This window comes from Urocitellus parryii, chromosome 3, assembly GCF_045843805.1.
Source record: "Urocitellus parryii isolate mUroPar1 chromosome 3, mUroPar1.hap1, whole genome shotgun sequence".
Taxonomy (NCBI): domain Eukaryota; kingdom Metazoa; phylum Chordata; class Mammalia; order Rodentia; family Sciuridae; genus Urocitellus; species Urocitellus parryii.
The window spans coordinates 112,499,362-112,516,161 of NC_135533.1; the positions used below are offsets into that span (position 1 = coordinate 112,499,362).

At 42.2% G+C, this 16,800-nt stretch overlaps 1 protein-coding gene across 1 annotated transcript; it reads left to right on the forward strand.

Annotated features, from left to right (window-relative positions):
• The first annotated feature begins 10,345 nt into the window (after nucleotides 1-10,345).
• Xbp1 (X-box binding protein 1) lies at nucleotides 10,346-15,505 on the forward strand. The gene is given in 6 exon segments (XM_026412188.2): nucleotides 10,346-10,627; nucleotides 11,675-11,771; nucleotides 12,936-13,061; nucleotides 13,767-13,802; nucleotides 13,805-13,912; nucleotides 14,219-15,505. Coding segments are annotated over 6 exon segments (1,161 nt in total). The 5' UTR covers nucleotides 10,346-10,391; the 3' UTR covers nucleotides 14,777-15,505.
• The last annotated feature ends 1,295 nt before the right edge of the window (nucleotides 15,506-16,800 follow it).

Sequence of the window (16,800 nt, forward strand, 5' to 3'; positions counted from 1 at the left end):
GGAGATTCTGTCTCAAAATTAAAAAATAAAAAGGAGTGGAGATGTATCTCAGAGGTAAAGCACCCCTGGGTTAAATCCCCAGAACCAAAAAAGAAAGAAAAAGAAAGCAGTATGTTGTTTTCTAATTAGAAAAATCATTTTGAAAAACTGGTAGTTTCTAAAAAAAGTCAAACATACTTCTACCATATGATTCCACAATTCCATTCTTGGTATTTACCCAGGTACCCAGGAGGCTGATACCCAGGAGGGTCACAAGTTTGAGGCCAGCCTCTGCACTTTAGAGAGACCCTGCTCCAAATAAAATTAAAAAGAACTTGGGGAGTAACTCAATGGTAAAACACTTTCCTGGTATATGCACAGCCCTGGGTTTAATCTCTAGTACAGACGAAAAAAAAAAAAAAAGATTTATTCCAAACAAAGATTTGTACACAAATGTTGACAGCAGTTTTATTCACAAACAGTGGAAACAATTTCATTTCAAAATCTAAACCACAACAGTTGGTCTTACTTTTCAGGAATAAAAAGTGATTCAGGAATAAAATATGGGGGTGTCTGTTGAAAGAAGATGTACTTGGTAAGGAAGAATGTTTCTCTATGACATCAAACTTGTTTTTTTTTTTTGAAGTTGTTGATAGACCTTTATTGTTAATTGGGCTATTCTAATCTTTTTTGTCTTCTTTACCAGTTGATTCTGAGAGAGGTGTATGTGTTCCATTGTGATTGTGGAACCATCATTTTCTTCATTGATTCCACTCTTTCCTTTATACTTTTCAAAATAATGTTGCAAATAAAGATTTACTCTGGGTAATTGGTAACCTCCATTGATACAAAACACTCTTCTTTGTTTTTTTTTTACTTTCCTTTACTTTAATTCTATTCTATCTGATATTAATATTATTAATATTGCTGTACCTGACTTTCTTTCTGTAAACATTTGTCTTATAAGCCATTTTCCATTCTTACACTGTTCTCTCTCTCTCTCTCTCTCTCTCTCTCTCTCCCTCTCTCTCTCTCCCCCCCCTCTCTTTTTAGGGCACCAGGGATTGAACTGAGGGGCACTCAGCTACTGAGCTGCATCCTCAGCCCTATTTTGTATTTAGAGACAGGTCTCACTGAGTTGCTTAGTGCCTTGCTCAATTGCTGAGGCTTGCTTTGAATTATCAATCCTCCTGCCTCAGCCTCCTGAGTTGCTGGGATTATAGGCATATGCCACCATGCCCTGCCATATATGTATCTTCTAAAAGCAGTATATAGCTGGATTTGGGGTTATTCACTCAATCAGAGCTTCTCTCTTTTGAGAATATGATCCATTTACATTTGTTGTTGTTGTTCTGGGGATTGAATCCAGGGGTGCTTTACTACTAAGTCACTTCCCCAGACCTTCTTATTTTTAATTTTGAGACAGAATCTCACTAAGCTGCTTAAGACCTTGCTAAATTCCTGAGGTTGGCCAAACTGGTGATCCTCCTACTTCAGCCTCCTGAGTTGCTGGGATTATAGGTGTGCATGACCGTACCTTGTCATATTTGATTCTTCATTTATTTAGACTTATTCCTGTAACATGGAACATGATATCAGGTGGGGTTTTTTTGTCTTGCAAATTCAAAAAATGAGATCCACAGACAGGTGGAAGGTAGAGTAGCAAGATTTATTTGAAGCAGAAAAAGGATCCTGCAGTAAGGAAGGGCTCCAAAGAAGGGGAAACTTGGCTATTCTTTGTTGTTGATTTTTTGTTTTGTTCTGTTTTTTTTTTTCCTGGACACAATTCCTTTATTTTTATGGGGTGCAGGGGCACATGCTAGACAAGCACTCCACCACTGAACCCTATTTCTGGAGGGCTTTTGAAGGCATTTCTGAAGGCCCAGCCAGGTGATTGGTGGAGCCAAGGTAAATGTGGGGTGCTGGTCTGGATCAGTCCAGCTTGTCATGCTCTGAGTTGGACAGATCTGTTAGAAGTGCACAAGTTTAACCCCTTATTTACATAATTAAGAGGATGGACCTGGGCCTTGGGATTGAGCATGTCTGTTGGAGAGAGGAAGTGCTTCGCGGCTTCGGGTAGGGGTGGGTTTTGTGGTTGGCCGTTGCTAGGGGTAGCTAAGGAAAAGTCCCTGTGGTTGAAGCTGTCAGGGGCAGGCACAGGTTGTTCTTCAGGCCTGGTGTGTCCTAGGATGGCATAGTCTCCCTCCCCGTTCCCTCAAAAAAAATTCCCTTTTTCCCTCCTACAAGGCACTCGCCCTCCCTGCCCGGTCCACCTCGCTGTCTCACTCCTGCCTCTTTATGTCAAGTTTCCCACTACTAGGAGCCTTGTGCTTTCCCTTTATTTTCTAGAACAATTTTTGTTGTTCTCTGTCTCTCACTCTCATTTTTCTTTCTCTCTCCTAATGTTTTGGTTCTACTTTTATTAGAGTGGTCTTAAAACTTTTTGTTCACACAGTCCCTAAAATAATTAGGTAAAACTATGTATCCCTGACAAACATTCTTTGCTTGGCCAAACTTTAGTCAAGCTCCTGAACCTCCTCTTAAGATCCGTCTGTGCACTTATTTATAAAGTGCAGTTTCAGCAAGCAGAACTTGGCAAATCAGTTAAGCAGGGATCCTCCATCCTTGATAACTGCTCACCCTCCATATCTGATGGGTTCCTCCTATCTCCCAACACCCCTCAGGTGATGTCTGATCACCTTGGCATTTTGTAAAAAAAAATTCTTTTAGGTCAGTGTAGCCAAAGTCTCCCTCACCCCTGATATTTCCTTTTAGTAATTTTCCACCTATTGACCCCCACCCTGCCCCTCAGCCATCTAGAGCTACTTGCCCGTGCTGTGTCCAGAGTTGACCCCAGTGTCTCTGCCCCACCGCAACATCCACTGTTTACACACCCGCAGTGGTAGTGGCCCCCTTGAAGGGTCTGCCCTAGCATCTTTAACCAGTGTTTTGCCTCATTTTTCTTTAACACCCCTCACACAATTTTCATTTGACATCTAAAATTTTCTTATTGTAGACTTAAATATTTGCAAAAGATGCATTTTTAAAAATTGTTGTTTTAAAAAATTTGTTGTTTTTGCAGTGTTGGAGATCAAATCCAGGGCCTTGGGCATGCTAGGCCAGAACTCCACCCTTGACTTCTATCCCTAAACCAAAGGATGTCATTTCTAATGAAACTAGAAGTATCAACATTTAAATAAAACCTTTGGGGCAACTCAGTGGTAGAGCACTTGCCTACCAGGTGTAGAGCCCCAGGTTAAAGTAAATTGGGTTGTTGTGATAAAGAATATACAGGAATTAGTCACCATATTCTTGCAACTTTTCTATAAGTTTAAACTGATGTCAGGCACAGTGGCGCAGGTCTGTATTCCCAGCAGCTAAGGAGGCTGAGACAGGAGGAGGATTGTGAGTTCAAGGCCAGCCTCAGCAATTGAGCAAGGCACTAAGCAACTCAGTGAGACCCTGTCTCTAAATAAAATATGAAAAAGGGCTGGGGATGAGGCTCAGTGGTTAAGCACCCTGGGTTCAATCCCCCGTAACCCCCAGCCCCCCCCAGCCCCCATCACCAGGAAAAAAAAGAAAAAGAAATTGATGAAAATTAAAAGTTAAACAAAAAAAAGTTTGTTTGTTTTGCTAAGTGTTGGATGGAACCCAAAGCATGCTGGGTAAGTGCTCCCCCACTGGGCTAAACCCCCAAGAGTCAGAGTCAGATATTTTACTCCATTTCTTCTCTTTCAGTTGTATTTCTTTTTTTCTTTTCTTTTTTATTTTTAGGTGTAGTTGGACACAATACCTTTATTTATTTATTTATTTATTTTGATGTGGTGCTGAGGATCCAACCCAGGGCCTCGCACGTGCTAGGTGAGCACTCTACCACTGAGCCACAACCTCAGCCCCTTAAGTTGTATTTCTTATTCTACTTTCTCGGGGACTTTTATCCCAATGTCATAGAGTTCATGTTGGAAAGTTTTCTCTTGTTGTTTGTTTTATTTTTTAGACAGGATCTTCCTGTTGCCCAGGTGGGCCTGGAACTTCGGAGCTCAAGTGATCCTCCTGACTCAGCCTCCTGAGCAGCTGGGACTGGAAGCATGCACCATCACCCCTGGCTGCACCCCCATCCTAAAATCACTGTTCAAAACAGTGGGGCTAAAACAGAGAGAAGAAAGAGGAGAGAGGGAGAGGGGACAGGGAGGGAGAGGGGACAGGGCAGGAGAGGGGACAGGGCGGGAGAGGGGACAGAGAGGAGGGGCAGGCTATGAGTCCACCTATTTATGTTAATATGTCTGGAGGCTATGAGTCCACCTATTTATGTTAATATGCTGGATCTTTAGATCCAGGAACCAGTGAAACCTTCCTGAGCGAGACAGGAATCTTTGTACACTTTTATTTCCCCTACTCCTCTCCTCTTCTCCTATGCCATCTCCCACATTGAAATCTCGAGTAGCACTGTGCAAAGAAATACAATGCAAGTTACTTATGTCATGTTTTAGTAGGTGTGCCTGCACACATACACACACACACACACACACACACACACACAAACAGGTAAAATTATTTTAACTTAATAAAATTAATTTTATTTACCCTCATTTCAAACATACAGAGGTAGGAAGGAGGAAACAAGTATAGATAGACCGGAGAAACTGTAATCTGAAATCAGAGGAGCTCTGTGATCATCCTCACCTTTACTCCACAAGCCTGTTTTCTTCTAGACCTAAATTCTTCTTTTTTTTTTTTCTCTTGGTACTGAGGATTGACTCAGAGGTGCTCTACCTCTGAGCTATACCCCTAGTCATTTTTATTTTTTGTTTTGAGACAGGGGATCATTAGGTTGTTCAACTGACCTTGAACTTGTGATCCTCCTGCCTCAGCCTCCTGATTTGCTGGGATTACAAGCATGGGCTACTCATGCTGCTCACACCTAAATTCTCTCTCTCCCTCTCTTGAGAACAATTTTTTCTTCATTGATAAAGTCCATTTCTAGATGGCTCTTTGTAGTTTATATTTCATTTGTTTTATTAAAAAGCAAAACCCTAAGAAGGGAGACAAGTTAGTCCTCAGATTCATCTTTATCGTGACTAATCTGGAAATAACAAAGTTCATAAATCTTTTTGTCAGAAGCAACCACATGAAACCAATCACAAAGATTATTCTTAAGATATTTCAAATACCTTAGAGAATTATTTCTCAGAAACAACTGTGATTTTATTCTTGAGATATTCAGTGAGATTTTAAGTTTTTCCATTGACTTTAACCTTCTCCCTTTGAAACTATTCAAAATTCGCAGAATAAAATTCCATCTTCTACAGGATGAGCAGGTCCAAATTAAACTTCTTTCTGCTACAAAATTAACATAATCATAATACAGAACCATCTTGACAGCCAGCTGTGTGATCAGAGAGCCAAAGTTCTTTACAACACTCTCGAATCTTAGAATATTCTGAGTCTAGGTGATTAATACCTACTTATATTGATAGTTTTTTTGTGTGTGTTTTGGGTACTGGGAATTGAACACAGTGGTGCTTTACCACTGAGTGACATCTCCAGCCCTTTTTTTTTTTTTTTTTTTTAGAGAGAGAGAGAATTTTTAATATTTATTTTTAGTTCTCGGCGGACACAACATCTTTGTTGGTATGTGGTGCTGAGGATCGAACCCGGGCCGCACGCATGCCAGGCGAGCGCACTACCGCTTGCGCCACATCCCCAGACCTTTTTATTTTTTGGAGATAGTCTCACTAAGTTGCTGAGGCTGGCCTTGAACTTGCAATCCTCCTGCTTCAGCCTCTCAAGTTGCTTCAATTACAGACATTAATTACCAAGCTGGTCGCATTGCTAATTTACACTATATAGTTTTTTCTTTCTTTCTTTCTTTTTAAAAAATATTTATTCTTAAGTTTTAGGTGGACACAATATCTTTATTTTACATTTATGTGGTGCTGAGGATCAAACCCAGTGCCCCATGCATGCTAGGTGAGCACTCTACCACTGAACCACAACCCCAGCCCCTACATATTTTCTTTAGACTAAGTAAAGTCATGGGAAAATATTGTTATAGGCTTATGATATGAATAAATTCCAAATATTATCTTTTGACCAGATGACATTAATTTAGAGAGCCTGAAAGAACCAGACCACTGTGACCTGTCTTTTGTGCTCCATGATTAATAGAATTGGGCTCATGGGGTTGATTGATAGAATTGACCTCACCACCTCCCTACTTCTCAAGTTCACTATTTACAAAAAGTCCTTTAAAAAGAACGCAAGATCCCCAAAATGTGTCTCTTTCTTAAGTACCCACATTCTTTCTCCCTTTGAATGTATATTCTGCTCTATCATGTGCTATCTTACATAAATCTCTTCACTTTCTTATATATATCTTTCTTTGTGCCTCTATTTTTTTTTTTCTTTTTGTACTGGAGATTGAACTCAGGGGCACTCAACCACTGAGTCAAGTCCCCAACCCTATTTTGTATTTATTTAGAGATAGGGTCTCACTGAGTTTTTTAGTGGCCCCGCTCCTGCTGAGGCTGGCTTTGAACTCACGATCCTCCTGCCTCAGCCTCCTGAGCCTCTGGGATTACAGGCATGCGCCACTGCATCTGGCTGTGCCTCTTTTGATGTGTCCTGAAATTCCTTTCGGTGGCTTAGTCAAGAACCTACTAGGAGTGCTGGGTGTGCTGGCGAACACCTGTAATCTCAGTGGTTGAGGAGGTTGAGGCAGGAGGAGCACAAATTCAAAGTCTCTAAATAACCCAGCAAGACCCTGTCTCTAAATAAAATACAGAATGGTTAAGAATTGTAATGTAATAATAATCATCATAATAATAGCAGCTCATGTATAATGGCATAATTTGGTGTGAACATACTTTATATACAGAGTTACAAAAAATTGTGCTGTGAGTGGATAATTATGATTGTAATGCATTCCACTATTGTCATGTATGTAAGAAATTTAAAAAATAATAAAAAATATAATAATAATAAATAAAATACAGAGCGGGCTGGGGTGTCACTCAATGGTTGAGCACTCCTAGGTTCAATCCCTGGTACCAAAAAAAAAAAAAAAAAAAAAAGGCCAGGCACAACACTATGGCACACACCTGTAATCTTAATGACTCAGGATTTAGGAGGCTGAGGCAGAAGGACTACAAATTCAAGGTTAGCATTAGCAACTTAGCAAGGCCTAAGCAATTCAGAAAGACACTGTCTCAAAATAAAAAATAATAAATAAAAAGGACTGGAGATGTGGCTCAGTGGGTTCAATGCCCAATACCCAAACTACAAAACAAAACCAAAAACAAATGAACAAAAACCAGAACCTGCCAGAGCTGAGTATACCTTCATTTCAACATTAAATCAACATGGGTCAAAGAGATATTTTACAATTTTTTTAAAATATTAAGTTTTCAAACCCAATGTGTTTCATATTTGGAGCACACTTTTTTGAATTTTTTAATATTTATTTTTTAGTTTTCGGTGGACACAACATTTTTTTTTTAATGTGGTGCTGAGGATCAAACCCAGTGCCCCCATGCATGCCAGGCGAGCGCCCTACCACTTGAGCCACATTCCCAGCCCCTCTTTTGGTTTTGTTTTTAATAGTGGTTGGATACACAGAGCATGAAATTTAATATTTTAACACATTTCTAAGGGTATAGTGCAGTGGTATTAAGTACATTCACATTTTGGGGCATGAAGCAATTTAACTCTGACCCATTTCAAGTGCTCAATAGGTAGTGGATATCATAGAAGAAAGAGCAGCTGCTGAATTTTAGCTTTTAGATTGTTGCTTTTTTATTTTTTCTTTGCATTGCCAGGCATAGGTCCCCCAGCCTTGTGACTGCTGCAAAAGGGCTCTCTCAGCCCATAAACCTAATGTTTTACTGTTTATTTGATTATCACTGCTTCTCATATGTCACGAAGACTGAGACCTTTGTATTTTACTTATTTCATAGCTCTTATCAGAGGGGCCTAGTGAATGTTTACAAAAATTAATGGCATCTGATGCAAGAATTATCAGGTTGATCTTGAGCAGAGAATATGAAACTGTTCAAGGGTTTGTCCTTGACTATACAATTTCATGGAGGGCTCAGCAGTAGATGCTCATCTAGCATGTGTGAGGCCCTGGGTTTGATCCTAAGCACCACATAAAAATAAATAAATAAAATAAAGGTATTGTGTCCAACTACTTCTAAAAAATAAATGTTTAGGGGCTGGGGATGTGGCTCAAGCGGTAACGCGCTCGCCTGGCATGCACGGGGCGCTGGGTTCAATCCTCAGCACCACATAAAAAAATAAAATAACGACGTTGTGTCCACCGAAAACTACAAAATAAATATTTTTTAAAAAATTCTCTCTCTTAAAAAAATTAAATAAATGGGCTGGGGATGTGGCTCAAGCGGTAGCGCGCTCGCCTGGCATGCGTGCGGCCCGGGTTCGATCCTCAGCACCGCATACCAACAAAGATGTTGTGTCCGCCGAGAACTAAAAAATAAATATTAAAAATTCTCTCTCTCTCTCTCCTCTCTCACTCTCTCTTTAAAAAAAAAAAAATTAAATAAAATAAGGATTTCATGGACAGCAATCCACAGAGGGTCAAATTACTGTTTTCAGTGTGATGTTAAATGTTTGTCCAAAAGATAAAAAGCCTTGAAAAAAATTGGGTGGGGGGCAGGCGCAATGGCGCACACCTAGAATCCCAGCGGCTCAGGAGGCTGAGGCAGGAGGATCGGGAGTTCAAAGCCAGCCTCAGCAAAAGTGAGGTGTTAAGCAACTCAGTGAGACCCTGTCTCTAAATAAAATATAAAATAGGGCTAGGGATGTGGCTCAGTGGTGGAGTGCCCCTGGGTTCAATCCTCAGTCCTTGCTCCTCAAATTGTGGGGAGTCAAATTCAACACTCCCTCTCTGTCGGGTTAGCCAAGACTAAAACAGCATCCACCATTTTTTTCTCCTCTACCCCCACATCTTGGGCCTTCTCCACAGTTGCTCATTCTTACCCTGCTAGATTAATATGGACTGCATGCATCTTCTTTTTATGCCTAAATGATTTAAGTTTTTAAAAATTTCCACATTCTTCAGAGCCTCACAGCTTTCCCAGTTTTTTCGCATAAACTTGTAGGTCTCAACCAGAAGATACTTCAAAGACTTCTTCCAAAAGATCCCAGAGGCCAGGGTTGAGCACCCAGTAGCTCATGATAAGATTAAAGTTGAAATTAAAGCTGAGGCGGGTTTCTTTGTCCTGAAGAAACTCTGATTACCCCTACCTCTTTTCCAACCCACAGAAACAATGTGTGCTCTGGACCTCCTGAGAGGGCCAGTCCAGTTCAAAGAAATAGTTCCTGATTTCCCCATTCCAAAAAGGAAGAAGAAAATACATGTTAGGAGACACATAGTCCAGTCCTGGGAATTACAAAAAAAGAAAAAACAAAACAAAACAAAACAAAACTGTGTCCCTTTAAAAGGTCTTCCTTCTTCACATTCTGTTCCCTCCCCACAGAAAAAGAATTGGGAGTTAATCTGACTTAATTCACTAAACAATTACTTAGAACTCTGCTGTCTTAAGCGTTCACTTTCTGCATAATTTCCACCAACAACCGGTTCTTAGTAATCTTTGCATCCCTAGAATCCAGAATGTTGCTTAACATAGAGGAGGAAGCTCTTGTTAAAACCTTTGCTTTGAAATTCCAAGGAACTGAACATTTTGTTAGTTTGCTTAAAAAAGGAAAAGAAAAAATGAGAGGGGACATGCATATATGAGAAGTTGTCTCAGATTTTTCCATTTTAATATTTCGTGTGCCAAAATTGTTCCCTTTTTGCTGCATGGAAACCCCTCTTTCAGAAGCACCTGGCACTCAATTTGAAATGTGCATTCTTATTTCGCGGAATTTCTTTCCAGGGGTTTTGGGTTTCCCCGCAACCCAAGGCCGGATCTGTGATCCGACCCTGTTTTCCGCTCCACGGGGCTCCAAGTGACGCACGAGATAAACTGTGGTGAGGTTGAGGTCATCATCTGTGAGTCTCGGTAAAAATAAAGTCTGGAAATCTCTTGGTTTTGAATTAAAGTCTGGCATTTCGGGTACAAAATGCGTAAGCCTAGGGGAGACGTTCGTTTGTTGAGGACGCGACACCAGCCTCGGGCCCCCCCGGAGGTCCCCTCAAGTCTCCGCGCGGTGTCCCTCGAGTCACCAGAGCCGAAAGGCCCCCAGCTCCTTCTACCGGGGATCGCGGTCGCCACGCCGCGCGCCCAGGCCCCGCCCCGGGTGGACCCGTCGGACCAATGGGCGGCGAGCTCTCCCCCGCGTCAAGGGGCGCTGGCCAATCGCTTTCGGCCACGACCCTAGAAAGGCTGGGCGCGGCTGGCCGGCAGCTGGGCGGCGGCGGCGGCGTGCACTCGCGTAGACGGTCGTTGGCGATGGTCGTGGTGGCAGCGGCGCCGAGCCCGGCCTCTGGGGCCCCCAAAGTACTGCTTCTATCTGGCCAGCCCGCCGCCGCCGCCGCCGCCGCCGGAACCCCGGCCGGCCGGGCCTTGCCGCTCATGGTGCCGGGTCAGAGTGGGGCCAGCCCCGAGGCGGCAAGCGGGGGGCCGCCCCAGGCGCGCAAGCGACAGCGCCTCACACACCTGAGCCCGGAGGAGAAGGCGCTGAGGAGGTGGGCGCAGGGCCGGGGTCTAGGATAGCCCTGAAGTCCTGACAGGGGGCTGGGCGGGTGCCGGGAGTTGGCCACCCCGCCGCACTCGAGCGCCCCGGGCCTGGCCGGTCCAGTGCCAGCGTGGCGCGGGGCAGGGCAGGGCGGGGCAGGAAGGCTGAACTGACCGGACCCGCAGTGCAGGGTGGAGTCCAGGGCTTCCCAGGCCGGTTTTCGTTACTTTTTCCTGATTCATTAGAGCTGACTGGAGCTGGGGATGCGGGCTTGTGTTCCAGACCTTGCTGAGTGACCACAGAACGGTCGCTCTGCCTCTCTGAAAACTGGGGCTGTTACGTGAAGTCGATTCGCCTCTTCTTGATTTACCTACTGTTTTGGAGGGGCGCAGAGATGAAAAGACAGCTGTTGAAAAAGCTGGAAGTGCTAAGGCTCAAGCTTCGTCAGTGGCTTTAAAATGAGAGGCGTATATAATGTGCCTGGCACTTGGTCCTTCGCAAATGTTCATTCTTTTATGATCATGATCACAGTGCCTTTTGTGGTGTAAGACATGGCTCCTCCAGCCAGACACGGGTCCGTTCGTCAGGACACCGCCTAGGATCTCAAACCTAGAGCAACAGTCATCCGCCTACTGCAGTCTTGAGTTGGTTTTGGGGAGGGAGAGCTTGTGTCATAGCCATTGCAACCTTCACTAGATTTAATCTGTCCAGGCTGGGTCCTGTGAGAGAAAACTGGAATCAGGAAGCAGTGGGGGAGGGAAGGGGGGACGGGAAAAGATTCTTATGATGCAACATGAATTGGGTTTGTGTTCAGTCCTGATGCCATGGCCAGGATGAGCCGAGATGGATGACGCCAGATGGGAGAGAATAAAGCAAGTCTTCAATCTAGACTGACAGAAGGCTGTACTTTTGGTTTTATGGTAGGGAGGAGCCTGAAGTATTTTACCATTGCTTTGCCTTATACTGTAAATTAAAAGGAAAGCACCAGCTGGCCAAGTTTTCAAATAAAGATATAAATAAGGTTTGAGATGACTCAGTGTGGTATGTTCCTTCTCAGGAAACTGAAAAACAGAGTAGCAGCACAGACTGCCAGAGATCGGAAGAAAGCTCGGATGAGTGAGCTGGAACAACAAGTAGTAGATTTGGAAGAAGAGGTAAAACTTCTCAAGGCCAAACTCTTATACATTGTGTGTCCTTCCTTGGTGAATATCTTGATATTTTGCTCTGTCCCAAGTTGTTTTAGCCCCTTTTAGATCTTGTTTGAATGTGTAATTAAAGTTTAACCAAGTTAGGTTAGATAGGTAGTTGGAATGAGGACACTTGTAGAGATTGGAAGTGACTGACCCTCTGGAATTTGGTGCTACATGTATTCACAGCATGTAGTCAGTGAGTGCTAAGAAGTTAGCAAGGGGGGGGCTGGGGATGTGGCTCAAGCGGCAGCGCTCGCCTGGCATGCGTGCGGCCCGGGTTCGATCCTCAGCACCACATACAAAGATGTTGTGTCCGCCCAAAACTAAAAAATAAATATTAAAAAATTAAAAAAAAAAAAAAGAAGTTAGCAAGGGCAGAAAGGAAATCATTGCTTTAACTTTAGATTCTTCTTGGCTTGGCCAAAAGTTCCCTTTCCCTTCTAGGATTCACCTGCTATCTAATACAAGGGTTATTTATGTTCTTTTGATTACTGTTTGTGGTGTGGGGGATTAAACCATGGCCTTGTGCATGCTAGGCAAGCTCTCTATGAACTGAGCTATATCCCCAGTCCCTAGATTGTTCTTTTTAAAGTTTGAATCATTTCGGTATCAGTTTACTTTTAAAATATATTTTGGTATTATAGTCCATCACTACCATTTTTTAACCTTCAGTTAAAGGTAAGATTTTTTTTACTTTTTAAAAAGTTATGATATTTAAAAGATATATCTAAATTAAAGCTAAAAGTTATCCTTTGCTGAAATCCAATTTGCAGTTGGATGTATTGTTATTTTTTAAAAAATATTTTTTAGTTGTAGTTGGACACAATACCTTTATTTTTATGTGGGGCTGGGGACCAACTCAAGGCTCAAAAGTGCTAGGCGAGTCCTCTACCGCTGAACCACAACCCCAGCACGCATTGTTATTTTTGACCCCATGAAATGGCATTTCTTAAATAGGTTTTATGTCTTTCATAATTATGGCCAGCCTTCTAATACCTACTGTGAACAAGTGCATAAATGTGGAGTTTTCTAAAATTTCAAGAAGAAAACCAATGTAGAAAAACTTCAGGTGGATTCTCAAGTGAAAGAATTAGATGTTTAAATAGCCTCTTACCAATTTTCTTATAGAACCAAAAACTTTTGCTAGAAAATCAGCTTTTACGAGAGAAAACTCATGGCCTTGTAATTGAAAACCAGGAGTTACGACTGCGCTTGGGGATGGATGCCCTGGTTGCTGAAGAGACAGAGGCCAAGGTAAGTTGGTGTCACATGTGAGAACTGATTCCAAGTGAAATGGCCTAAATTATGTTTGCATTATGGATCTCTGATGAAAAGTATGCTTGAGGTTTTGCTTTACTTTTATGACATTTCTATGTAGGCAGGATGTCCTTTCTTTAATGACATTTCAGGTGGGTAGTGAATAGTACCAAGTGCTAATAATTAAGTTACGTGGTTCTCTCAGAGTAAGTGCTAACAAATGCAGTAGCCAACAACAGGTACCATAGAAGCATCAAGGAGAACCAGAGTATGAGAGCTAGTCGGATCAGACTATAGCTAGAGTAGCTGTCTGATGAATATGAGTAAAGAGAGAGGATTCACTGAAGAGTGTGAAAAAGGGTGGTGATGGATGGGTTTTAGTCTGTGGATAATGGAAAATTCAGTGATGGTGTCTGAGTGGTCCAAGATTGGCAACAGAAGATTCTAGGCTTAAATCACTATAGAATATTATTATTTAGGAACATTAAGACTCTCGATCCTACCTGATTCTTTGCTTGGGAGGGAAATTTTTTCACTGTATTAAAAAAAAAATCATATCCTCATCTCTTGAGATCTGAAGAAAATGGAAGTAACAATGGTAAGGGAAAAGTTTCATCTCTAAGGAATAATCTTTCTTGAGAGGCTGGTAAGCATTTCCTTGGGTACTCCTGGCTGTTTACTCACCCTGTTTTTCCCTCTCAGGGAAATGGAGTGAGGCCGGTGGCCGGGTCTGCTGAGTCCGCAGCACTCAGACTACGTGCACCTCTGCAGCAGGTGCAGGCCCAGTTGTCATCCCCTCAGAACATCTCCCCGTGGATTCTGACAGCGTTGACTCTTCAGACTCTGAGGTAGGGACCATTCTGTCTTACTAAGAGCTGTATAACTGGGTCATTTCGTGTCCTTGACGTCTGACATCCCTGATAGATGGGAAAAAGTTCGTTTGGGGATGAAAGTTCATTTTAGTGGGTTAGAGATGAACATCAACTATCTCCTTAGTTCTCAGAGGCTTAGGACAAGGATAAACAAGTCATTTGGGTCCTAAGGTCATCTTACAGCCTCAGGCCCCGTTTACATTTTGAAGCCCAGTACTAAGAGTGTTCTTAACAGATTCTAGGTGGTCTAATAGTTGTACTCTTATTTTTTGCCTCTTGCAGTCTGATATCCTGTTGGGCATTCTGGACAACTTGGACCCCGTCATGTTCTTCAAATGTCCTTCCCCAGAGTCTACCAGCTTGGAGGAGCTACCAGAGGTCTATCCAGAAGGACCTAGTTCCTTACCAGCCTCCCTTTCTCTGTCAGTGGGGACGTCATCAGCCAAGCTGGAAGCCATTAATGAACTAATTCGCTTTGACCATGTATACACCAAGCCTCTAGTCTTAGAGATGCCCTCTGAGACAGAAAGCCAAACTAATGTGGTAGTGAAAATTGAGGAAGCACCTCTTAGCCCCTCTGAGAATGATCACCCCGAATTCATTGTGTCGGTGAAGGAAGAACCTGTAGAAGATGACTTCATTCCAGAGCTGGGCATCTCTAATCTGCTTTCATCCAGCCACTATCTGAAGCCATCTTCCTGCCTGCTGGATGCTTATAGTGACTGTGGATATGAGGGCTCCCCTTCCCCTTTCAGTGACATGTCCTCTCCACTTGGTGTGAACCCTTCTTGGGAGGACACTTTTGCCAATGAACTCTTTCCCCAGCTGATTAGTGTCTAAGGACTGTTGCCCTTTTCCTTGACTATTGACCCTGCCAGGAGGAGAGCAGAGAAGCCTATTCAAAAAGCCAAAGTAGAGGGCTGGGGTTGTGGCTCAGTGGTAGAGCGCTTGCTTCATATGAGGCACTGGGTTTGGTTCTCAGTACCACATATAAATAAATGAATAGAATAAAGGTCTATCAACAACTAAAAAAAAAACAGAGTGAATTAAGAAAAAAAAAAAGCCAAAGTAGAGGGCAGACAGTCCTAGAGAATTCCTCTAAAGTATTTGTCTATTCAGACCTCAGATGACTCCAAGTATTGTCTTTTCATATCCAGCAGTCCAAGTTACTCACACGTATTACTATAATTTAGAGCTACAACTTTTGAGATTGTATTTTTAAGGACAGTAGTTTGCCCTTTGATTCTTATGTAAGGGTCATCTGATGCGTCAGAGTAGACAATGGAATTTATGAATGGCCTCTTACCAGTTTTTCTTACCCCTTCTCAAGCATCAAGGCTTGCCTCCAATTTTAGGTCCTTTAGTTTGCCTCTGCAAGCAGAAAAAACACCTGAGGGGGCTCCTTTTTCCTTATGAATAGATTCAAGTAAAGATCAAGAATCTTGTAAAATTATATAGAAATTTACTATGTAAATGCTTGATGGAATCTTTTCCTGCTACTGTAGTTTCTGGAAGGTGCTTTCTTTTATTTAAAACTACCCTTGCAATTAAAAAGTGCAATGCAGTGTCCATGTTCTTTGACTTTTTCTAGGATCATAAGTCATTTTTTCCCCTATAGATAGATGCCTCACTGTTTCCAGTTTATCCAACTAAAGTGCACGTTGTTTTCTAGACTGACTGAAGACTTTTCCACCTTAATCACTGCCTGTTTCAATTCCTGGCTGCCACAATGCTAAATTGTACAATCCGAGTTCCTTCAGCCTAATTGACAAATACCATAGCTAGTAGGTGGCAGAGCTAGAACCCTATTGTTTTGCTATACCATTTTGGGAATTTAAGAGGGCATAGCATCAAAAATCAAAGATTCTCTTGCCATTATTACAGGAATTAAGAGCATATCCTAGATTCTCATCCCATGGTTTCAATTCTTGCCATTGGTGAGCTGGGTAACCTTGCAAGGATATGCCATCACTTCTTCAATTATAAAGGATAATAGTATCTTTCTGAAAAACACTTAAAGGATGCCTTGAAAGTATGTCATGTTAGGCACCATTGTAAGCAAGTGAAAGTTTTTTTTTATCTCCTAATCTGCTTTGTAAAGTCTTCAGTCTCTTATACTTGTATAACAGTATGTTTCACAAAACACTTCTGTTCAAAAAAAGCAGAAACAAAATAGTCCCAAACTACAGACTTGACAATATCATCCTTCATGGTGCACTGCATTTTTTCCTTGGGAATTTCCTTATTTATAGAAATTATTTCACTATACCAGCAGATGAAATTATCCTATGTCCATTTAGCAATTAAATGACATGTTTCTTAGAGTTATTAAGACTACCTCTGGGGAGGTCAAAGTGAATGAATCAAAAGGAAGAAAGGGGGGCTGGGGTTGTGGCTCAGTGGTACAGTACTTGCCTAACAAGGTGCTGGATTCGATCCTCAGTACCACACAAACGTAAAATAAAGATTAAAAAAAAAGGAAGAGGATTCAGAGAATCCCAAGCAGCAAGGCAAAGCAGGCTATAGTTTCAGACAAGTACAAAGGAATGTGCTGGTTGAGGTGACTAAAGTGGGTCCACAAGTACACTTGCAGGCAGGCAGATCTGGTGGCATGAGTCCAATCCTACTATCCAGCAGTGCAGGTTTACTTAGACTGTTTCTATATTGCAAATGTAAGGATGGTCTCCAGTTGTCCCCACGGTTGAAAACTATCTTGCCTCATTCACTATGAGAAGTTGAGGGCCAAATATCTCTTTAAGGATTATATAAGCCAGTGCATTCACAGAGGCATTTTTGTCCTCCCACAACAGCACAAGCATCTGGAGGTTGAAGCTCAAGTCATTTACATCAAATGGCATCATATG